The 24,933-nt window shown below is 40.7% G+C and overlaps 1 protein-coding gene across 2 annotated transcripts; it reads left to right on the forward strand.

The window, feature by feature from the left end:
• The first annotated feature begins 648 nt into the window (after positions 1–648).
• Positions 649–24,889, forward strand: lrrc8aa (leucine rich repeat containing 8 VRAC subunit Aa). 2 transcript variants are annotated; one of them, XM_064308678.1, is made up of 3 exons: positions 649–776; positions 13,631–15,770; positions 19,142–24,889. In XM_064308678.1, the coding sequence occupies exons 2-3, from the start codon at positions 13,638–13,640 to the stop codon at positions 19,415–19,417; spliced, it is 2,409 nt and encodes an 802-aa protein (XP_064164748.1). In that variant the 5' UTR covers positions 649–776; positions 13,631–13,637; the 3' UTR covers positions 19,418–24,889. The 2 variants fall into 2 exon arrangements, with proteins under 2 accessions (XP_064164748.1, XP_064164749.1); XM_064308679.1 differs by lacking the exon at positions 649–776 and adding an exon at positions 6,087–6,223.
• Positions 24,890–24,933: the final 44 nt, after the last annotated feature.

Here is a 24,933-nt window from a genome sequence, read left to right on the forward strand (position 1 = left end):
AGTCAAACATGTATTTGAAAGAATACTGATTTCACAAGTCTGTTCAAATGTTAATACCCTAGGCTACCAGTTTTCTGGTCCGCCACGATTTGAAGGTGTCATAGTGCAACATCTTGCACATTTGGTAAGATGGTAATAGGCGGTGCTGGATTCACAGAGAATCGGCTGCCGTAAATAGTAGGCTACATCTAAAATTCAGAAGTAAGCGATCTATATTGTGACTAATGCTGTATATCGTATCGCATTTGCTCATACCATAGAGAGCTATCGATAAGGGATTGGACTGAATTAGCTTCCTTGGGTTCCTCTGAGTTTTCTTCAATTTTCAGAATGTTATTGAAATTCGGCGATAACACGCTTGATGTAACTAGCGTATAAGTAGGTTACGGACAGTAGGTTAGTACAATCACTTGGGCTACGATAAAAATTGTCCTAATCAAATTGCTGCGCGAATTCATTGCTACATGATATCCACGAATTTTTATTCGTTTTGGCCCATGTTGTTTCAATAAGACAAACATTTTCGCATTTCATTTGCGAATCACAATACACTCGGTTTTGGAACATAGGTAGGCTAGACTGTTTTTCAGCACTGTGGCCTCTACTTTTGGAAAAGAAAGTAAACTAATACGTCATGTTTGCGTCCAGAGCAGGTAAACGAGTCCCCATGGCGCTAAGGGAGACCTGGGTGCCTGGCGATATCTTAGTTCACACACATTGGGATGTTACCCATACGCAACAGCGGGCCTTGGAGTACAGATAACATCACCACTGGGGTAAGCTCTTTCTTCTTTCATTCTCCAACATCTGCATGTGAGAACAACAGCATTCCATTTACAGAATGATAACTAATTGCTTATTTCCCATTTGGTGCATTTAATTGTCATCCTGTTCTGGGGATGAATTGCGGCAAGTGTATCTGCACCAGTGGATTTGTCCGTGATGGTGCCTCTTCAGGACAGCCCCTGAGAGTCTTAGGTATATACCCAGAAAGTTAGGGGCATACATTCAAGATGGATTTCTGTAGTTCAATTTTATACAAGTCATCAATAAAATTGAAATAATACATTTCCATGAATAAAAATGCAGATTTTCTAGTGTTAGGAATTAGGAAAACAAACTATGAACCAACACACTGACATGATTTCAGTTTCCACGATTATTATCCATTCCTTTTATAAAGGGCCTTCCATGTGCTCCCACCCAGTATCAGACACAACCAATCATGGATGATGTAGAGGCATCAAAATTCATTAACAAGGTCAATAGCTATCAACACAAAATTTAGAAAAATAAATGTAGTTATTTAGATAATATTTGGTATTCATCTTAGGGAGATTAGTATTTAATGCTTGCATTTAGTCTCTTCTTTCCCAAGAAGTGACTGGTGGTGTTATAGGCAATCAACAGTCAACTTTTTCTTATAATAGGCTAAAAATGGTTGTCTCCCAAAACCACTATTTGCTTGACTGACTTACGAGTAAAATGCCTGCCAGCATTGGGAAAAAAATTATAATGCTTCCTCTCACATGACTGGCTTTGCATGGCAACTGGTATGACCTCCTCCCATGGCTCCTGGTTCATATTAATGAGCCAGCCTCATAGTGCTACTGAAATGGCACAGTTCCACATTGTTTGGTTCAAATTCCACCCTAAAGACAGGGCTGTGTAAGTAAGTGGAACCAGACCTCTGGGAATCCTCCTGATGTCAGTTCATATAGTTGGAAAAAACCACCACTGGTACTAAGCAGCAAGCGATCCATGGATTCACAGTGCAGTGCTCTACCAGAATAATGGGTGTGACGGTTGCCAAGCTCTGCTGTGGTTCACCATGAACCTGAAATGACACAGCAGAAATACAGATTAGCCTGAAAGTGATATTGTTTGGATAGAGCTGCTGAAACATAGGCATGCTTTTGCTTATATTTAACAGGAAAGTCCATGGTAAATGTCGTGAAAATACTTGGTCTACAGGCTGACTGACTTTCTAGACTTGATAGTTTGAGATAGCACTATTGCCACTAGATTGCCTGTAGTGTTCTGTGTGGGTTGTCGTGTGGAAATCAGTCACTTACTTGTTGGCAGGTTTACTGGAGAAATCCATGTGTGGATAGCGGATGGTGATATCTGAGCATTTTACAAATGATGCATGCACATGTTTAGAGGTCTGTTGGAGTTTCAGAGGTATAACGTACAGTAGTGGAAGACTAACTGACTGATCATCAGAAACAAGGGTAGTCAAAATGGCAGAGTATGCTGTAACTAAGCCCTCCAAGTAGCCTGAACAACCTGATTTAACCATCTGGAAAAGAATGCTTCAAATTCTTCTGAAACAAAGACTATCCCTTTCTGTCGCATGAGTGGATTTTTAAAATTCTTAGTAGTTTTTTGCTTGCATATTATTGACTTACAATGTGTTCAGCAGAATGAATTTGTATTATGAAAGGCAGTTTTATTGTCAAGAGTATCACATTGTATCCTACTCCCAAATGTAAACATGCCATGTTCTCACTTTCATTGCTTTTGGAGGAAGTAAAATGAAATATCCAGTTCCAAGTAAATGCTTGCATGTTGGCCCAAGGTTAGCATGACAGTCAGCTTGCACTTGTATCTTGTCAGAGGTCTCTAGAAAAACTGATGATCTGCATCCTGTTTACATTTTGTGAAAACGGAACAAAAATGCCACCCAATAACTACTGAATAGCTCCAGAAAATTCTTCAGGTGCTCCAAATTGTGATTTTCAACTTCTGAAGAGAATGGTACAGAATCTGCTGTCATACTTGTTGTACCTGTATGTTTGGCCAGTGACTGTTGTTGGAGTTACTGCATTCCTATGGTAATCACTAGGGTGAATCACTAGGGTCAAACAGCTGCAAAAAAGAAAAGGAACATATTCAGTTTATTTGTCATTGCATTACTCTGTGTCACAGATAAATATTTGTGCTGTGCTGGCCTCTCCTGCTTTTGCCCCGTCAACTTTTGGTACTAGACAAATAGACCTGATTAGAATTACCAGGTGATGACGTTTTTTAAATGTGCGACAAAGCCCATCAGCTGCAGACTATGTTCCTTTGTTAAAAGAGCAAGGAAAAGTGACATTTTACAAGTATTGCGCTGATGCTAGATAAGCCTAGATAAGAACTGTTCTTTGGACAATGGTAGAGAAGCATATAGCATAAACAAGACTTCATCTAAATCAGAATGCATTGGGAGCACTGCTTCTTATGATCAGGACCATCTGTGTTAAGCCCCTTATTTCTCACTAGAATCTCTTATTGATGTTACAAGTTTTGGTTTGGCTTATGTGTTTTCTGCTAGCGTTTTTTTTCTTTTGTTCACTGGTGGTATGAAGATGTTTTGTACATGCATTGTATTTGAATGATTTGCTATGGAAGGACATCCATGGGAGGGTGGTTAGCACTCCAGATTGCATTTCACGCAATGTTATGGAAACTATTTTTTAAAATAATAATCTTCAGTAGTGGTACTCAATATGGGCCAGTTCTTTTTGAACGTAAGGTACTTACTGTTGGAATTGGACAGGATGCTTTACTCATCTTCAGTATTTAAGTTATTGGTTTGCATTACATGCAAGTGCACTTCAAGCAATTTCAGTTAAACACATTGTACATTTAGACCCAGGCTCGCCCTTCTACTTACTCTGCATCTCCAGTGCTTTTTATCTGAGTCTGTGAGACCACCCTATCATGAAACAGCCATTAAGGGCACATAAAATGTTCATGTATGGGTGATTCATTTCTCAGCTGGCATGTCTTGTGTTGCTTTTACAGACATACAGTACATCATACATGCTGATGCATAATTAAATCTCTACTTTAAATTAACTACCTTTGGAATGTACTTTAGTACTAGTAAGGATCTGCTTGTCACATTTAGATCTGTGATGTCTTGAAAATGGCAGGAATTTTGGAATGTATGACTTTTGCTACCTGATTATTTTTTAGTGAAAAATTAAAAATCTGAAGTATTATCTGCAAAATTGATGATTGTGCTTTATCAAGAATGTTTTTTCAGTTGTTGTGATGGCAATCAAAATCAAAATCATTTTGACTTTTCTTCCATGTAGTCTGTATGTCATTTCTGTATATAATTACTATATGTGATTATTCAGTGTAACTCAGAAAGGGTTCTGACTGGTCTCCCCCATGTTCCAGGTAAAGAAAGACTGCCCTTGCTGGGGCTGACTTGCCCTTGGCCCTGGGAATGTAGAATAGACAGGGAGGCTTTCAGGGGTGGGCACTTATCAACAGCCTGTGAGTTGGGACTGCTGACAAAAGCCCATTGGTACAATGGATTCTTTGTGGTTATCAGAGAACATGGTGATTTACCTGGGTGAATTGGGCTAGTTGGCTACTCTTACTCTCATTGCTCATTAGATGTACAACAGGGCCCTAATCTCTTTGTAGAATCATTGGTCTTCTAGGCCTGTTGGATGGGCTGTGGATTAGGAGTTGCAGAAGGTGAGCTGTTAAAGAGTCATTGCTGTGTCTGCATGCATCTGTGAGGAGACCAAATTCCACATTTAATTCCTTTTTTCATCTTGGAAAATATTGTGAGTGAGGGGAAAAAACTATAGGTGATCTCACTTCAGGAAAATGTTTGGGCTTTTTAGAAAAATAAGCAGATGATGTAATCTGATTCCGTAAACTTGACACATCAGGACTAGGCTGACGCAGCAGAGTATTGCGAATAACTAAACCATGCTACAGAGTTCACTTTGTATGACTTGAATATGCTTCACCAGCATGTTCAAAACATGATAAGAAGACAAAAGCTGACAAATGGACAGATAAGAGGTGAAAAAAACATTAGAAAGATTGTGCTGATAATTACAGACATAATATGGTTAATGTCTTTATGTAATAAACATAAAGGGCTCTATCTTACACCCGGCGCAAAGCGGCGCCAAGCGCAACGCAAGTGTTTTTGCTAGTTTCAGACCGACACAGTTGTCATTTTCCTGTCCAGTGCCCACGTTGTTTAAATAGCAAATATACTTGTGCCCATCTGAGCGCCCATGGGCGTGTTGGTCTTAAAATGAGGTGTGGTCAGGGGCATTGCTATCTTGAGGCAGTGGAAAGCGATTGCGCGATTGACCAACAAAAACCTGGTCTTACATCAATGGCGCAGTATTTTACTGTTATTTTAAGGGCGCATTATTAAGATAATAATATGTGCCTACATAGGCGGGTGCACAACGCGCAATATTTTAAAAAAATACATGGCATATTGGTCCATTTCCTCTGCAGAGAAACGTTCTTTCCTACTACTAGGCAAATCCGCCATTATACTAGCAATCCGCCAAGGTGCAAGCGCACCTGGCTTTTAAAGGGAATGGGAGATGACACTCGGATTGGTTTATTTCATGTTACGCCCAAAACACACCTATGATTAATTAAGAGACTAAGTACAACCCCTTTGAACCATGCGCCTTACTTTGCGCTCAGATTATCCGCCGTTAAACTAGCAAAAGTGGATTTGGACATGCCCTAAATGCACTTGTTCCATGCGCTTTAGACCGTGCGCTTATATCGTTAAAATATAGCCCAAAGACTCTTATCATACATGTTTCAATACTGTTCTGTCTTAGACATCAATTAACCAAACCAAGCTTCTTACACAATTTGCATTGTGTAATTCAAAAACTAGCATGTGAAATAAAAATGTGTCATGAAGAATGTTACCTTTGAAAATGATGCCACGGAATTTAAATAAAAAATAATAATAAATGAAAGACTGCATTCTCGGTCACTGTTGTTTAGTTTAAGAGCATCCTCAGTGCTGAAGTACTCTCAAAATCTGACATAAAATGTGGGAAGAGAATTACGCCCGTAGTTCCTTAATGGCTGTGTTTGGAGCTGGCAGTCTGAGGGGTGGGAGAGACGTGTTACAGAGAGCAGTGGTGCAGAAAGTGTTCTGCTCACACCGACACACTGACTCGTATCAGATTCTGCTGCGAGTGTTTTTGGGAGGCCGCTGATCCAGAGGGAGGAACAGAGATGGGCAGACAATGAGCCTAAAGTACTGGTTTGGACCGGATTTGTTCTGTAAGTGAGTCCCTTTTCCTCTTCCTGTTGTTAGGGGGAGGGGGCCTGGCTGTACTGAGATAGAGAAGAGGAAAAGAGAAAAAAACAAAACATTTTTACAAGCTCTGGGAGATCCTTAACCATTTTCACCCACAAAGAAGTCATTTTCCTCGAGGTAGGCAGCTCCTTAGTGACAGACCGCCAGCCAGACGCCTTTTCCGATTTTAGCTAGCATGAGAGGGAGGAGAAGAACCATGTTCTTTCAGAAATGTTAACAGTGATCCTTTTTCCTCTGGCGAATGTAAACTGTGGTTTCATGTGGGAGTGTCTGGGAAAGGTGGGTCAGCGGGGATGGAGTTTTATACGTCCTCCATAGCAGTAACCATACTGCTTACTCTCTGTTGTGTGTTAAGCAGCTGTGGATATGTTGTGTATATTCTTGTGAATGTCCCATGTAGTGGGGACCGGCATGTAACATGGCATTCATCTGGACTTTTGTATTGTGGGGAGGAAGGATGAAGTAGTCTCAGAGAGCCAGGATTAGCCGTGTCTCTTAATAATGGAAATATATTTCAGAAATGGAGCATGGTGTTTTTATTATACCATGAAACCGACCAAAATAATTTTCTTCTTGGGAATTTTTTCTTTTGCTTGGTATTTTCCTTTGCTTGGTGTTGAAGGTGTAATTTATTTGAACATTGCTATTCATCCCATATAGAAACAAGGTTTTTATATGGGGCATATAGGGCAGTTATGAGAGAATGGTAGCTGCCAATAATTGTCCACTGGTGTTTTGTATGTTATTCCACCTTTGGAATAACCATGCCTTTGATTGCCATACCACTTATATTGCCCTCGTTAATGCGATGACTGTAGCTGACATTTAGCCACTGGTGTTCATGCCAAAGTAACATGTAATAATAGTTAATGGTGAAGCTGTCAGGATAATTTACGGTTACACATAGAAGGCAGCAGACCCCAGCCAGCCCAACTGCCACTCTTCACAGAGCCTGTAGACCTGCCCTGGGCGGTATAGCCCAGTAAGGGCACTGCATAAACACGCGTGGCTGTGCTTGTCTTAATGGTATGTCATGTATATTGTTCTCATAAACTAGGACAGTGAGATTCTTTTCTCACTGAAACTATTACTTACTTGTTGCGAGACATTGACTTTGAGGATTCTGAAGGCTGTGTGTTCCACACTTCTGAAAGACAAAGTGCTGAGCATTTGGATGTGCAGTTTCTGTTCCACATGGAACGTTACACGGCCGTACTGGGAGCGTGACACTGTCACACGGCATCGGGAGCCGCCTGCCACGCCGCCTCCACAGGAAAAGCGTCTGCTGGCCTGACTAAGCAAACAGGGTCCGTCCTCCCGACGATAAACAGGATCTAATACTGAAGGTCAGGGAGTCACTCTGCCTGGCCACAGGAAATGCTATTATTGGAAGCAGCTCTGAGTGAAGAGCAAGGGTGGCAAGGTGGTGGGGAAAAGAGAGGAGGGAGATGAAGGGGCAATAATAATGTCCTTTTTCAGTGTTTGGGGAGAAAAGGAGACGGGACTCTTCCCTCACACTTTAGCTCTGTGACTGCGTGCTAGAGCTGGTCGCATCTCCATTGCCTGCTGATTAATCACTTATTCTGGAGACATTTCACCATTTTCTGTTTTGTATTTGTAGAGCTTCTGTACTTTTACTTTACTTTGCATAATATGGCAATGTATTCACATTCTATTTTCGTACTTATTTATTTATAGGGATCTAATAGAAAATACTTTATGATATGAAAATGTATTGATTTATTGATACCTTTTGTGTATTCTGTTGTCATGCTTTCCACACTGGAACTGAACCCAGACCATGTTAGTGCTGGCTGCTGCTGGCAGCCCTGGGGGATGGTTCACCCATGTTCCAAGGAATTTTTACAGCATTGTGTTCATTGCATGGCACACTAGTGAGCCCTCAGGTTGATTAGGCACATGCAGGCTACCTGCACAAACTGTACATGAAGTGTCCTCTTCTGATGTAGAAGCTGCTGCTCAGCTGGTAGGCGGCAAAGTGACCAGCTGTTGTGGTTGGGGCTGTGTACTTCAGAGGGGAGTGAATGCTTGTCTTTACATAACAACAGAATTTTATGAATATCAGGGAGTATTTGTGTTGATGGCATTGACACTGCAGTGCTGGCACTGATATGAGCATGATTGGGCTTTCCATACTGGGATTTAAAAAACTGGAGAAAAACATTGGTGGAAATTTTTTTTTTTTTTTTTTTAAGATTGGTTGATGGCACAGGCACAAACGCATTCCATTCTTCTAGCAAACATACTTCCTCTGCACTGCAGATAGCTGTCACAACAAGCCTGCTAAATATAACTGAAGTGAACTGTAAATGTTTCACACTAGTGGTATCACAGATCAGGTTTTCTGTGGATAAGTTTTGTTAAGGCAATCACTCATATATAACAGTTCTTTGCATTTTAGACTACCATTCCCATAGATGCGTATTACCCTTTTGTACCTACAGTTATCTCATTAGACATTTTTGTTGAAGGGTTAGTTGTACACTTGAGTTATACATAACATGATGAGCTGAGCCCCTATCTGACTTTCATTTAGTGAATAACGATAGTGTCAATGCTGCTCTCTTGTTCCACAATTATCTTTATTGCGGAATGAGAGTGGCTGATCATAATTGAAAAGTGCGTCTCAAAGGTGAATATTGTGAATGTTAGTTACACTATTTCTTTGTTTTGTAAGTATAATTATCTCTTCCTTTAAGATAAACGTGGCATCAAAGCCTGTAGAGAGAGAGAAATATTGTTTCCTGTGATGAAGTGCATATTATCTATAAGTGAGTGTTGAAAGTAATAGGTTGTAGTTTGGCTGATAACACTAGGAATGGATGATTGTGGTAACACCTCAACCTCTGGCACAATCTGAATCTATCTGGCACAGCTCTGGAAAAGCTGTCATCACAGTAGGGTGTGTGCCAGGGCACATATTCACAGGTTTATTACCAACATGCAGTAGTGGCAACAGGTCTGTCTCATCAGTGTGAATGCCTATAGGCATGAGTGTGTATGTAACGGAGTGTGTCTGGTTTTTAGCAGAAAATGAAGCATTCTTAAAAAATGTTGCAGCATAGAGTGGTGGTATATTTGGAATCGGAATGGAATTCCTATGAATGTAAAAAAAAAAAAGATCAAACATAAATATTGTTCTATGTCTAATTATACACCACTTGCATAAATAGCATCTCAATTATTGACAAGGAATCAGTATATAATTAATATACCTTTGTTTAGCCATAAATGACTACACATAATTGAACTTAGGTACGCTTAATACCATAAGTGAGTTATACCTTATTAATGATATAGATTGATGTATTATATGATCCTAATAAGAATATGTGACTATACACTGAGATGCATTAAGTGCAGTCAGTAGTCAGAACTAAATGGAAAAAGAGGAATGAATTGCATATATTAAACTGCCGGGCAAGACTGTTTATGTATGATTCATATTACAGGATATTACGCTACAGAGGTTAGAGACTACTATTACAGTCCTAGCTCATTTATTGTGTTTATTGGGCAGTTCTCTCTAAGCAATGTGTCTTAAAATGACAAATGTCAACGTAAGAATAGCACTGCATCTTTGCCTGCCACTGGACAATAAATTAAGTACATAAATGGCCACTTAATAATAACAAGGTTTGTATTGAGGGAAACTATCAGGGCTGATAGTTAGTAAATATGAAGACAATATTGAACAAACAGACCTTTACAGTATATTCACAACAGGATTGCTTATAATTTCCATCTAAACAGTTGATATTGCATCAAGGCACAGACCCAGACTTTGCCAGTGACACACACTTTGAAGAAAACGCACGAATCAAGGTAGCAGATTGTTCAGTTCTGACACATGGTCCCCTGTGCTTGGAAATGAGCCATTACTTAATGTGAGAGACATTCCCTCTTATAACTGTCTGGTCCCCCTTCCCTACAGCCAACCAGGTCAGGAGGCCAGAGGTTCCAGATGAGTGATTCTCAATCGCCTGATTCTGTCCTCTGAGTTGGGCTTTAGTGCTCTTGCTTAATGGCTGTAAAATAATTTCTCTCTCCAAATGCTTTTAGTTGAAAAATATTTGATATTGTGGCCAGTTCACCCTTCAAAAGCTCAAGGCACATGTGAAAAAAATTCAGAGGTGGAGTAAGCTGTCAGATATTTTAATCTGTGAAGGACAATGGCTAGTAAAGATTTAATGATGTATTGTTTATATGTAGTTGTGAAGAGCAAAGCTAACCGCTTCAAAAGGAATGCAGTTAGGTTATCGGGAGTGCAAGTGATCTAAAAATGTCCGGGATGGTTAAGGTGGAGTTGTACCAGTCATTGTCTTGATTTGATATAATTAGACATCCGATGGACTTGAACATTTGTCTTTGTAAAGGTGGCAGCTCAGTTTTGCATAATTATTTTTTTTGGTTATGAAAATTAGACTGAATTTCAACACTCAATCTTTGAACTGTTTGACATAACCTCAGGACGAACTAATAAGAATCCATTTGAACATTTCTCAGAACAACGAGTCAGTATTGATCTCTACCCTATCCATACTTCTTTTAATTCCTTTTCAAAACCACAGCTTCTTATTAGTCGTGTTCGTTATCCTAAGTGAAATGACAGGCAGAAATTGTTTAGATAGCTGATTATGTTTATTCCTGCCTGATTATTTTTTTCTTGAGCCGTAAAGCATTAATTGGATGGCCAGGCCAGTATGACATGTCCACTGTGAAATGAGGAGAGGTTCACTTTAGTACAAGCCCCTGGCCAGACATTGTAATTGGACCACAGAAACCTCAAGCAGAGAATGCTGGGGAGTACACGGAGGTAATCTTCTCTTACCGTCCCTCATGTTCCCCTCAGGCATGCAGAACAGAGAAATAGTTTGCACATGCACTTCAGCTTCAGGAAGTGAAAGGGGAAAGCAGGACTAAACTAGTAATTTCAGCATGTGTGGCGAGTCTTTAGAAATTTGCTTACATTTCAGATGGATGAAGCAAGAGGCTGCACGTGCTTAGAGTGAATTTGTCCTCAGAACAGTTTCTACCATTTAAAAAATACTGTTCATTAACATTTTTCATTAAATACTTGTTAGTGAGGGTTGATTTATATGTATCTGGTTTAATCACATCCCCAGCAGTTTCTGAACCCTGTCATAATGATTTTTTCAGATAGAATCTTATCAGGTATCTTGATATTTAACAGAACAGAATGTCAGCAGGGCCAATGAAAATTATGTAATTCAATTTTAATGTGTATTTTATATCAACGGGAAAACATTTGGGTGTATTTTTATGTTAGTGGCTACTTTAAAGGAATCATTTGGTGAAGACACCTCATTTTCTTCTGTGACAGTGTATTTATTATCATTCTGTGGCCTCTAACTTTTAATTCTGTCCTGTATTAAAACCTAGAGACTAGTGTGGTGTAGTGTAGTGTGGTGGCTGGCCAGCCTGAGCACCTTTTCAAAACCATTTGTGTCAAATTGTTAAGACTTGAGGTTTAATTTTGAGTCAGAGTTCTCTGATGAAAAAGATTGACTTAAATCCTGCCAAGCAACCTGTGATCATATTTAATGCAAGTATGTCCAGTGTGTAATTTCATTTAGCCTACATTCAGCCAGTGGTTGGTCTAGAATTGATAAGTTGAAAAATTCTCATGCTCTGAAGGAATGGTTTACTTCATGACCTAAAGTCTTAGGTCTCCAGCTTATAGAGACTCAGTCATATACTTGGTTTATGACACATTGTACAGTTGTCTCATGTTCATTTCTGTGCTGAGCTGTGCTGCACTGAATTTAGCTTTCTCCATCATATGTGAATACCCAAGTAAGCTCTTTGTACTGTCTAATCCTATTAGACCTTAATAATCTGAGACAGCTGGCTACTATATACTCCCTAATATTCATAAAATGATGGTGGAATGGTTTTGGAATTGTTAAACGATTTGCATACAATGTATGTGAATCAGAAGTGGTTTCGGTATAGAATCCAGACTAAAATGCGTTCCCTTCACTCTTCCTTATGTCGAATAACCCCTATCCAACTTGTTGTGCACTGTATTTAACCACTGCATTGCTGCTATTATGCTGTTGAGATTCCCACTTGTGTGGGACTGAAATACAGAGCCTAGAAATAGTGTCATGTGCCCGTATTATCAAACAGTTGCTGCATGAGCCCCGCTCTCTGTTGTCCTTCCCAATACCTCTCGGATGCCAGTGGGATCCCATGTTAAACTATTCACCAACTTGCACAGGCAACTTACTGCAGAAACATACAAGGCATCTCTTAACACCAGTCAGGACAGTCGTGGTTTACCACAGTTCCACACAAGGGAAGACTTTAAACACCAATCAAGAGGGATAATACGGGTCAGTATGGACCCACCACAAGGCAATGTGGTGGGTCGCAGTGGAGAGCTGAAAAAACCTGGATAAGATGCAGGCCCAGAGGATAGGGTTTATCCCCACCAGTGGTTTCCCTTGGGGTTTATTCTTCTTTTAGTATTGAAGGGAGTTCTACCTCACTGTTGTCACCAGTTTTCTTTCAGGAAAGATACAAAGTATGATTATGTGCAGGCAGTTTCTATACTTGCAAGACTGGATTGAATAATACAGATTTACCAGAAATCCTTCATCCTGAGTTGCCCAAATATACCTATATTAAAAATGCCTTGTGATACCATCAAGTTCTGTTTAAACTTTTTGTTCTGTTAGTATGCAATTGTATCACATTTCCAGGCTCATTTTATGTTTATCAATGTTTATTATGTAAAGTAAAATATGTTCTGTTGAACTTCATAGAAAATAAAGTGTATATTTTATTATACAATCAAAGTATACACTACATGGCCAAAAGTATGTGGACACCTGACATCCAACATCTCATTCAAAATTATGGGCAATAATATGGAGTTAGTCTGCCTTTTGCTGCTATAAAAAAACTCCACTCTTCTGCGAAGGCTTTATACTGAATGTTGGAGCATTGCGGCAGGGATTTGCTTCCATTCAGAGGAGCATCAGTGAAGTTGGCCACTGATCAGGCGATTAGGCCTGGCTCGCAGTTGGCTTTCCAATTTATCCCAAAGGTGTTGGATGGGGTTGAGGTCAGGACTCTTTGCAGGCCAGTCAAGTTCTTCCTCACTGTTTTCAACAAAACCATTTCTATATTGACTTCGCTTTGTGCCCGTCTAGAATCGTCTAGAATGTTATTATATGCTGTAACAAGAGATCTGGCTATGACTGGCTTCACTGGAACTAAGGGGCCTAGTCCAAACCATGAAAAGAAGCGCCAGACTAAAGGGTGATACTTTTGGTGATATATTGTAGTTTCTGAGCATTCTGTTATTCAGCTTTAACATTTCAAAAGAAGTATTTTAATTTGTAACGTAGAAAGTAAGTCTGGTCACAGATGTCAGCCACAAAAATAGTAACTGACTCATGTACTGGTGAGGAGATGTACATGAAATGTCTAATTTGAATTGAGTGTGCTGACAGTTTTGTTTCTCTCTCTCAGATAAACCATGATTCCCATCACTGAGCTACGCTACTTTGCTGACACCCAACCAGCGTACCGCATCCTGAAGCCATGGTGGGATGTGTTCACGGACTACATATCCATCATCATGCTGATGATCGCAGTGTTTGGGGGAACCCTACAGGTCACCCAAGACAAGATGATATGTCTGCCCTGCAAGTGGGTAGTCAACAAGACCTGTGACACCTACTCAGCTAAGAAATACATAAATGAAACCCTCTCCTCGCCACCACTTGTCTTTGAGCCCAGGGGAATTCAGTATGACCTCGACCGACACCAGTATAACTATGTGGATGCTGTGTGCTACGAAAACAAGCTCCACTGGTTTGCCAAGTACTTCCCATACTTAGTGCTTCTCCACACACTTATCTTCTTAGCCTGCAGCAACTTCTGGTTCAAGTTTCCCCGCACCAGCTCCAAACTGGAACACTTTGTGTCGATCCTGCTAAAGTGCTTTGACTCCCCCTGGACAACACGGGCCCTATCAGAGACAGTGGTGGAGGAGAGCGACCCAAAGCCTCCAGGTAAAATGAATGGGTCCATGGACAAGAAGGCATCCTCTGTTAGCGAGGATGTGGAGGCTAGCATACCTATGCTCCAGAGAACCAAATCCCGCATCGAGCAGGGCATTGTTGACCGCTCAGAGACTGGTGTCCTGGACAAGAAGGAAGGTGAGCAGGCAAAGGCACTGTTTGAGAAGGTGAAGAAATTCCGCATACATGTGGAAGAGGGTGATATCGTCTACCGGCTCTACATTCGACAGACCATCATCAAAGTCATAAAGTTCATTCTGATCATCTGCTACACAGGATACTACGTGGGGAATATTAAGTTCAGAGTAGACTGTACAGTTGATATTGAGAATCTCACAGGCTACCGCATGTACCGTTGTGCCCATCCACTAGCCACTCTGTTTAAGATCCTGGCGTGCTTCTATATCAGTCTGGTGGTGGTCTACGGCTTGATCTGCATGTACACCCTCTGCTGGATGCTGAGCCGCTCTCTGAAGAAGTACTCATTTGAGTCAATCCGAGAGGAAAGCAGCTACAGTGACATCCCTGACGTGAAGAATGACTTTGCCTTCATGTTGCACATGATTGACCAGTACGACCCTCTGTACTCCAAACGTTTTGCCGTCTTCCTGTCAGAGGTGAGCGAGAACAAACTCCGTCAGCTCAATCTGAACAACGAGTGGACACTGGAGAAGCTGAGGCAACGGATCACAAAGAACTCCCAGGAGAAACTGGAGCTGCACCTATTCATGCTGAGTGGCATCCCAGACACTGTGTTTGACCTGCTGGAGCTGGAAGTCCTGAAGCTGGAGCTCATCCCAGATGTCACCATCCCCCCAATCATCGCTCAACTCTCTAGCCTAAAGGAAATGTGGCTTTACCACACACCTGCCAAAATCGAGGCCCCAGCTTTGGCCTTCCTACGGGAGAACCTGAAGTCCCTTCACATCAAGTTCACAGACATCAAGGAAATCCCTCTTTGGATCTACAGCCTGAAGAACCTGAGCGAGCTGCATCTGACAGGGAACCTGAGTGCGGAGAACAATCGCTACATTGTGATCGATGGGCTGCGGGAGCTCAAGCGCCTCAAAGTGCTGCGGCTCAAAAGCAATCTGACAAAGCTGCCCCAGGTGGTCACTGACGTGGGCGTACACCTGCAGAAACTGTCTATCAACAACGAGGGCACCAAACTGATGGTGCTCAACAGCCTGAAGAAGATGGTGAACCTTACAGAGCTGGAACTCATTCGCTGCGACCTTGAACGCATCCCACACTCCATCTTCAGCCTGCATAACCTGCAGGAGATTGACCTGAAGGACAACAACCTGAAGACTATCGAAGAAATAATCAGCTTCCAGCATCTGCACCGGCTTGTCTGCCTCAAGCTCTGGTACAACCAAATCGCCTACATTCCCATCCAGATTGGAACACTCACCAACCTGGAGAGGCTCTACCTGAACCGTAACAAGATTGAGAAAATCCCAAGCCAGCTCTTCTTCTGTCGCAAACTACGTTTTCTGGATCTGAGTCACAACAATCTCACCTACATACCGGCTGATATCGGCTTCCTCCAGAACCTGCAGTACTTTGCTGTCACTGCCAATAGGGTGAGCTCTCGTGTTTATTTCATACCTTTCATCCTGGAATGGCCAAATTTTTTCTCTCTTGAAGTTTTCTAATGGAGCATGTGATAAAGATTGCACTGGAAAATACCCAGAAGGGCTTCTATCTGTTTAGGCTTAGCTGGCCTTCTACCAAAATACCAATTGTGTTGGTTTGTACAAGCACGCAAATTATTTCTAGCATTATATTGAATACTTGTATGAACTTGCTATGGAAAAAAATGTATATCTTATGATTTCATTTGCAAATGTCCTCTTATAAAGGAATTATGCTACACAGAAAAATGCCTAGTGTTAATTCAACTCTAACATATGAGTCCAACTGTACTCTGTGAGAGTTGATTTAACTCTGAACATTTTACTGTGTGCTTTATCTTGACAGCAGAGTAATTCCTCTTTGACCCACCTAAAGTTTAAAACATGATGGTACATTTTGGAATGTCTTCTTAAAAGACCCACATCTTGAAAATGATTAATAGGCTTGTTCTGTGATCCACATCTCTTTTCACGGTTCCAGAACCACATGCCAGGGTCATAATGAGCGGTTAATATATTATTTATTATTCAGCATGGGTGCACAGTGGAGTTGGACTCTAACAGCCATAAACCTGCCAAATCCCTTAACTTGCATGAGACCTAATCAGAGAAATGTTCAGAGCCGCATGTAACAAAAAGCCAGCAATGTGAGACCTGCTTAATTGTGCTGTAAAAGATAGAATGACCTAGTTTTCTAAGGATTTCCTAGTTTTCTGAGTGACTATTTGTTGAGAGAGCCAATTTATTTTTAGTGTTGAAGTTGTAGGTAAACCCAGAAATCCTTGAAGACCATAGATATGCTTAGTAGTGCCATTAAAGCTGGCAATAATTTATGATCCTTTTTCCTGGATCCAGCCACATTTTCTCAGAGGACTCGACTCGGCATTGGTCTAATGATCTCTATAAGAGTCATGTGGTATTAATGGGCTGCTTACTCCGTTTCCTTCATGTTACTTTCTACCCAGTCAGTTTTCACAAAAGAAGATTTGTTATGCAGAGTTCCTTCAGCAGAGTGCCTTTTGTTGTAAGAAACACTGCTGTCAGGTAAAATGGACCCTGACATTTAGGTAACTGGCAGGGCACTATTGAGGCACGACATTTCTTGATGGCGCTCGAGGCAGACTCTGGTGGTAGGGAGCCCGTTACCATGACATTGGGAGTTGCAACTTTGTCTATCTCTACCTTTGTTCTCCTTTCGGGTGTGTTCTTTGTTCGGTGCAAAGTGTTCTAGGCAGCTGCCTGCAGGCATTTTATGTCTTCATGCTAGCGCTCAGGCCTGTATCACCTTGTGGCCACATTTTTCACCTGCCCCTCCCCCATTTGTGGGGCTAGATCCTCTGCCCCGCCCCACAGGAGGCGGTGAGGAGGGTGAAGTGCTCTGGGCTCACACAATCTGCAGAACGCTGCAGATATTTTTGTCCTCTGGTTATGAGGTAGTTTTTAAAGTTTTCTGAAATAGAAACTTATGGAAATTACTTCCATAAGTAATACATTTGTGAGGCTTGCTGATGAAATACTTATGCCATGAGACTTGAACATTGCAGTCCAGGGAGCTGATTGTGTTCTTGTCGCCATATCGTGGTTTGTTTTAATTCATATATAATTGTGTATCAACCCTTCAAGAGTTGGGTGCTGGTCTTGGAGCTGCCTTACTCGAGCCACTGAAGATATGATCTACTGCAGCCCTGGAAACTAGTTCTCACAATGCTGAAGATTCTAGGAGCAGGGTCAAAGGGATCATTCTCGGACTTCCTAAATGAGTAACAGCTTGTACCATTTCACTGTAATTATCTATTTTTACAGTAGAAGGAAATTAGTAATCAATATTTGAAATTAAATTTTACAGTCTCGTTGTCAGCCACAATGTGAATTCCATGTATATTCACCTTTTGTAATCACTACTAATGTTTCCTTAACACCAGTATCCAGTTATTCAAGGAAGGATATGACAGAAATGTGGTTAGCTGTCACATATTTCATAGGAACAACATGCTGCTTTTCTACAGCATTTTCAAAACCTGGCGGCTTGCCAGTACAATAAGAGCCCTGGCCAAGGTTGAGACTAGTTGTTTAACAGAGCAAAATTAGCTATTCATCTGTGTATGCTTGGTACAAAATTCACTGCACTCCTCAGGGAATTAGTATTTTCATCAATGACTGTAATTGCATTTTTCACCTACTGTAGGGAATCATTGAATGTTGATCACACATGATTTAAAATTCTGGTGCTCATTAACAATGTTGATTATAACAGAGAGAGAGAGAGACAGAGTGAGAGACAGAGTGGGGGAAGGATATTGTGATAGTACCATCGGTCATGGTTTTAGATGTTTACAGCTAGGCTGGGGGTAATCGTTTGGAGTGTATGCATTTGTGCAGTGAGTGAGGCATTTGTGGTTCTATTATAAATGTGTTTCCTGGAGGATATCCAGAGAGGACAGCTTCTGCCTGACTCACTGCCAGTTCAGGCTCTGTTCTGAGGAATGTGCTGAAGGCCGTTCGCTGTATATCCTCATTTAGACGTGTGTCTTCTGAAGCACAGCAGAATTATACAATAGCCAGAATGGTAATTAAAAGACAGTCCTTCACTGCCAGTTTAATTTGAGGATGGTCTGATTCAGTTAATTAGATGTCCATTTTTTTTATTTAAATGGTTTGTCCCTCATGTCTTCACTGAGGGAGCTTCTTAACTGTCCTGTGGCCTAGCTGACTAATGAACGCATCACTATGACTCAGTGATGACTGGATATGAGGTAATCTCTGCAAAAATAGAAGAAAATGAGTGAACTCACTTTCCCTCTGGCTTTCATTTTGTTCATTCATCATCCCACTTGTGTCATTTCTGTCTTCTCACATTTTTTCCTCTCCTTCCTGTTTTCCTTAATTAGTACAAATGTCAAGTATGTATGTATGTATGTATGTGTGTATATATATATATATATATATATATATAAAGCAGAGAATCTGCACTTTAACCACATATAATTTGTTTACATAATAATGTATACAGTGATCTATATATATACACCCAATGTGACCCGAAAGTATCTGGACACCTCTTGGTCTAGGGCTGGTTTTCATAGTTTGGGCTAGGCCCCTTGGTTCCAGTAAAAACAAATCTTAATGCGATGACATTCCCATTTTTCTCTTCCCCCTATATTTATGAAAGCATGTTTAAAGACATTTTTTGAAGTGTTTTCTCTCCTTGGATTAATCTGTACAGCCAGTCAGTTATTTTTTGCTAGAAAAACTGTAAAATGTGACATTTAAAAAAAAAATTTCTGTTATTCTTTTTTTCTCTTTTACTGTCTCTTGCCCAGATTGAGACCCTTCCTCCAGAGCTGTTCCAGTGTAAGAAACTGCGCACGCTCAACCTGGGGAACAACTGCCTGCAGTCGCTGCCGTCTCGCTTCGGGGAGCTGACGGGCCTGACGCAGCTGGAGCTGAGGGGGAACAGGCTGGAGTGCCTCCCCGTGGAGCTGGGCGAGTGCCGGCTCCTGAAGAGGAGCGGGGTCATCGTGGAGGAGGACCTCTTCAACACCCTGCCCTCCGAGATCAAGGAGCAGCTGTGGAGGGCCGACAAAGAGCAGGCGTGAAGCGGCCGGCCCCATGCCCAGGATGTGCTGGGCCCGCAACAGTACGCACACGTGGAACGAGCCCTGTAGAGAGGGGTGAGCCCGCAGGGAGACTTCCGTTTTGATTAAGGGAAGGGGTCAGTGGTCAGCCATTTGGAACAAACTTACCGGAGAGTTTTGCTTCTCTCTGTTAATAATTTATGTCTTTCAAAATGGAAGCCAAGGTAAGGTCATCCTCAACAGAATTAACTGTTTGGAAAGCCCATCTAGGGACAAGCATCGGGAATTAGCATATACTATAAATGCTGTGATACATTGCATTGGATATTGTTTTACAATAATCTATGTTTAAATGTATCTGTCCCTATCAAATAAACATTAAAATAAAATAAATTAAGTGCACTGGAGATGAACTGAAGAAAAATAGAGAATTGACATCGAAAAAGCACTTTGTAGTTTTTTGAAATCCTTAAGAAAAGCGAGACTGAAACGGGTGAAACGGAAATGCTGAGAGGTGTGGTGAGGTGGCCACGCATGCTCCACTCTGGACAGGGTAGGGGTTGAACTTCTGCGCCACAGTTCTACAGCTAGCTTTGAGTGGAAAAGCAAAGGAGACACGAAGCAGAACTTATTGGACCGGGGCCTCAGATATCCCGTTCCGTATTGTTGGCACTGTTGCGGTGGAAGGGTGGGTACAGGATGATCCTGTTTATAATCATGTCACAGAGCAGTGGCTCTGTAGCTGTTGCTAGGCTGACAGTGGAGAACAGGGTCTATCAGCAGGCCTTGCAGTGTCACAGGAGAGACTGCATTGCAGCATTCAGTATCAGACTTTGTGCCAGTTCTTCACCTTTTGCCAAGTAATGCCATCTACCAATACCTGTAGTATATCAGACCTTGTCTTTGAAATCCCACGAAAGGACTGGATTTACAACCTGAGATCTGTAGGGAGAGACATGTACAACAAGAAGCAATATGTGTGTTGAATTGGTTCCCAGCACTACATGTGGGAAATATCTTGTTACCAGCATGTTGTGACCCTGCAAATATTGTTCCAGAATTAGAGGAAACATGACTTTGTTGATGTTTGGGAGGCAAAGACAGTGCATACCCACCATAGGATAACTAAAGAGCCTGTTGTTATTTATGTATGTTAAAAATGTTACTTCTAGTGCTCATCAACCTGGCAGGATTCTGTAACTAAAATAGCAAAGCTAACTCACAGAAATGTTTTCTACAAATGCTTGAATGTTTTTACATGATATTCACTTCATTGATGAAAGAGCTCTACTAGGAGTGACTGTGGTTGAGTAACTTTACCTTGAGTATGAAAGGCAATTTGTACAGGTGATTTTGAAGACCGGCTAACAGTCTTTGATACTAAAATTGGCCTTAACTTGCATTTGCTTCATGTTATGGTTTGGTTTGGTAAGGTCTATGTTGATTTAAAAATCATTATATTCTAAATGCACATATTTAAAGTCAGTACTCACAGCAATTTCCCTGCATCTAAAATACTAATTGTTTCAGCCTTAGAACAAAAGTTGTGTCAAATGCCTTTCTGTGCAAGGTTGATATGAGGTCAGCCCCACCCATACACACTGGTTATTCCCTCTGGCAAACACATAGCTAGTACCTGTGTTTAATGTCTTTATTTGTGTAATAACAGATTTTATTAGCTATTCATTTTACAACATTTCATTGTATTTACAGTTTTGTTTATTTACCTCACTGTTCGAGCACCAGAGGGGCCCCTCTGCTGGAGGGCTGGAAAAACCCCCTACTTCATGGGCATTTCAATTTTCAGAAAAAGGAAATGCTCAAAAGACTTCATTCAGGCCCACATCTTCAGTGGGAAGGGATCGAGGCCAGTACGGAGTCTGAGACATTTCAACCAGCATGCGCTGAACAAGGCTCCCCCTTCTGGGTTAGGCGTGGGCCACGATCACAGAGCCGAGGAACAATAGCCCCCAAACTGGTCCAGGCGTGGGTAGCAGTCAGGCGGGGAACATGATGCCTCATGATCAACTTTGACTTGTGCTGGGGCCCAAGGGCTTGCCTGAGGCCATATTCAGATCAGACCGTTGTGTCACAAACAGCCTTGGTCTCAAAGAACTCTGACTCTTAAATGCCTGTCTGCAAGTTCTCCCTTTGTTTAACCTTGTTTCCGTTACCTCCCTGAGCTGGGAGAGCTGTAATTTCAGGGTGTCCAATTCTTTCAATGTACAGGGCAGCAGATTACAGACTACGGACTGATGGACCTGCAGTCTGTGGCTCTTCTCTTCTCATCACTCTCCTCACTGTAACTGCTTGGTCTCAAGCAATTTTAAATACCTGCTCATTTCTGATACGGTCCAGAAGTACACAGCAGCTGTTGGGAATTTCAGTTTGTGTGAAAACAGGGGCATCGTGTCGCTTTTTGTTGGAAATATTTAGCTCATAGTTATCCTATATTATAATCATTAAAAACTTCATTGATTTTCTGTTGTTCACTACCACATCCCCACTTCCTCTCGTGTGTGAGTGTGTGAGTGAGTGCGAGTGTGTGTTTGTGTGTATACACGCATTGTTTGAGAGTGGGTTTGTGTTTTTATTTTTGTTTATTTTTCAAAAATGATGGCCTGATCGTATTGATCTTTGTGCTTATGTTAACGCCTATATGACAGGCTCTCTCTTGCATCACAGGACACCAAAGAGAGGACTGCTTTCTGAAAAGTTCTGAATTGATCCATGTCACAGGTTGCAGTGACATGGGAAAACAAAACGGAGAGAGGCAATGAAGACAAATAACATGTTCATTACTGCATTGTAAAATAAGAAAGAGAGAAGCAACAGTATGCACATACTGTGTATGATACTGAATCAGTAATGCATTCATAACACATTCTCTCTTGTTCAAAGCTGACCCATTCCTCTACTAATAATACCCCTGTGACATTGTTAACTGCATTCTCAGTGTAATACCCATGTCACCAACTTGGCTGTGCTGTGCTATTCTGGGTGTACACTGAGCTACACACAATTGCATTTAGACAGAAATTGCAATGTTATGCCAGTTTCTAGCTTTGCATGGCCCGTTGGCTCCTGAACACTACAAGTAAATGAGCAAGTCTTCCCCTAATCATTTATTGATGTTTATTAAATGCATTTTCAGAAAACTATTTGGTTAGAGGGACTTAAGTTGCCAAGCAAGACAACAAAAAAGGGATATTACATTTGCACATTTTATTTCCGGATACTATTTTAGTTTATATGGATCTGTACAGCAATGCACTCCAGTTGTGTGTAAAATTTAAGCATTTTCCCTTGTGTGTGTATAGTGCCCCCTTGTGTGGAAATTTACTAGTTTGAAAGTTTGCTGCTGACAATGTTCCAGTTATGCAGTGTTTGATGTGGGGAGTGTAGTATCTGCAAAATATTTCATTATGTTTGTGATTGAATAATCAAATTATTTTTCAATCATTAGTAGCTATTGTCAGATTGTCTTTTTTATTTTTAGGCATTTTTAGCTGTTTTATTTGCCTATTTTAAAATAAAAGCATTTGGCTATTGTTATTGCCATAGTGCACAGGTTTTTAATAGTTTTACTTCTGTTCTGAACTCTAGATTGCTGAGGGTGGATTTTTAAAAGGATGAGGGAAAATCTTTTTAAAAAGTGATCAGAGTTGCCTTTTATTTAGCCATTGACAGCCAACAGTGCACAAAGCCTTTCTCAGGAAACGGAATTCCAGCTGTAATCCTGGCAGTGTTTTCTGTCACTGCCAAGGGTTTATTTGCACTTCTTTTCATAATTTCCAGCATCTGATTTTTCTCTGCATGTATTTTATGGCATCACTCTGCTTTGTTGACTCTTGATTTGCGGTTGCTGGAGTGAAGGTGAAAGGATAGTGCCAGTCATATATTTCTACCATGTTATGTTCACCATCATTCATCCTGCATTCAGTCCACATTGGTTTATCAGTTTAAAAGAAGCTTTTCCTATGTCTGTGTGATTAGTGTGGAGGAGGAAATGTACATCTGCAATCCACTGGGCTACAGTAACTTAATCGATGGTTCTGTGATATGCTAGATAAGTTTGTGCATGCCACTGAAGCTCATCATCTGCTAAAGAAAGAGATTTACATCAGGAGAATGCACTGTAGATACATTATACCGATAAGTGACAAAATGAGTTCTCTTTTCAGAGGAGTTTTTTTTATCTTTTATAAGGATATAAAAACCCCTACCCTGGTGCTGTGTGCAGTGTGTGTATAAATGAGCTTCACAGGTGAGAGTGAACCGTCATGTCAGTATTAACTGCACACTCACCTGTCATTTGTGCTTCCTTTGTTTTAACCCATAAAGATGGCAAACTGGACCAATTTTTTATAGCAACTAATCTCTTATCTGTCTGTTAGTCAGGTAGATTACTGATAATCAGTTGGTCAGCATCTTTTTTCTGTTATGCTTTTCACTCCATCCACTTAACAGTATTCACTTGCAACATCCTAAAGATTAAATTTAAACTTCTTTGTTCAGCACAGGCCTTAAAGGCAGAGTTATTCCACTAAATGAATTCACTCGATTATGGGCGAAAGAATTTGGGAGCAGATAAAACGATGCAAAGCACACATGTCCAGTTTTGTAGTGGCTGCACCACACATTGTGATACAAGTGTGTGATACGCAAGTGTGATCATAGATATTTCCAAAACAGTTCAGCTGGTAATGGCAAACTATACAATGAGCCTGCATCTAATACAGATGGTGACACAGAGGGTGTATTTACTGGCTTCTGTAGTTTGTGCTTGGAGCACTGCTATTGATTCTAGTTTCTGAACCCTGGTTATTGATGTCATATGAATGCAGGATATCATTAAATCTGACTTCAGTTAAGTGCATTTTTATTGAGTTTATTGATTTGGATTTGCCATTTGTTGGACTGTTATCAGGATTACATTCTTTGTGACATTAGGATGTGTTTTGGCTAATAAAACCTGTTTATGCGGTGTGAATGAGTTATCCTTAATGACCAGAGCTGAGAAACAATATTCTAGACTGTTCCTCCATGCATATTCATATTTCTATTTTATTTGTTAGTATATAGTTGTCATCAAGTTCTAACTTCTACTGTAACTTCTTAGACTTGCATTATATTTGTGTATATTATTTGCTTGAAAATGCAAATATTATTTATATACTGTGCTTGTACATTTCAGACTTGGCCAGTGGTGACTTAAAAAATTTGAACTGACAATTCATAAAGGAGGTGTATACTTCCCATGTGAATTTCTCTCTTCAAATATTAAATCACAACTCATTTTCTTCTAAGTTGCCAAAATTGTTAAACTGATAGTATTTAACTGGAAAGGCTTTGTTGTGTGAACTATAAGTACCCTTATAACAATCTTCAATATCATCACTTTGGATGAAGTCTTCAAAGCTTTATTGTTCATTTCTGTTACTTTTCTACACAACTCTGACATTAAAGTACAATAAACTAAATATGTATAAAGGCTAGAGCGTTTCATTTCCCACCTCTCTAATCACTGTTCCCTT

The sequence above is a fragment of the Anguilla rostrata genome, chromosome 14 (assembly GCF_018555375.3).
Source record: "Anguilla rostrata isolate EN2019 chromosome 14, ASM1855537v3, whole genome shotgun sequence".
NCBI classification, from domain to species: Eukaryota; Metazoa; Chordata; class Actinopteri; order Anguilliformes; family Anguillidae; genus Anguilla; species Anguilla rostrata.

Coding starts and splice junctions, on each gene's coding strand:
- lrrc8aa (XM_064308678.1), top strand. CDS start 13,638: ATGATTCCCATCACTGAGCTACGCTACTTTGCTGACACCCAACCAGCG. Junction 15,771..19,141: donor TTGCTGTCACTGCCAATAGG/GTGAGCTCTCGT, acceptor TCTCTTGCCCAG/ATTGAGACCCTTCCTCCAGA.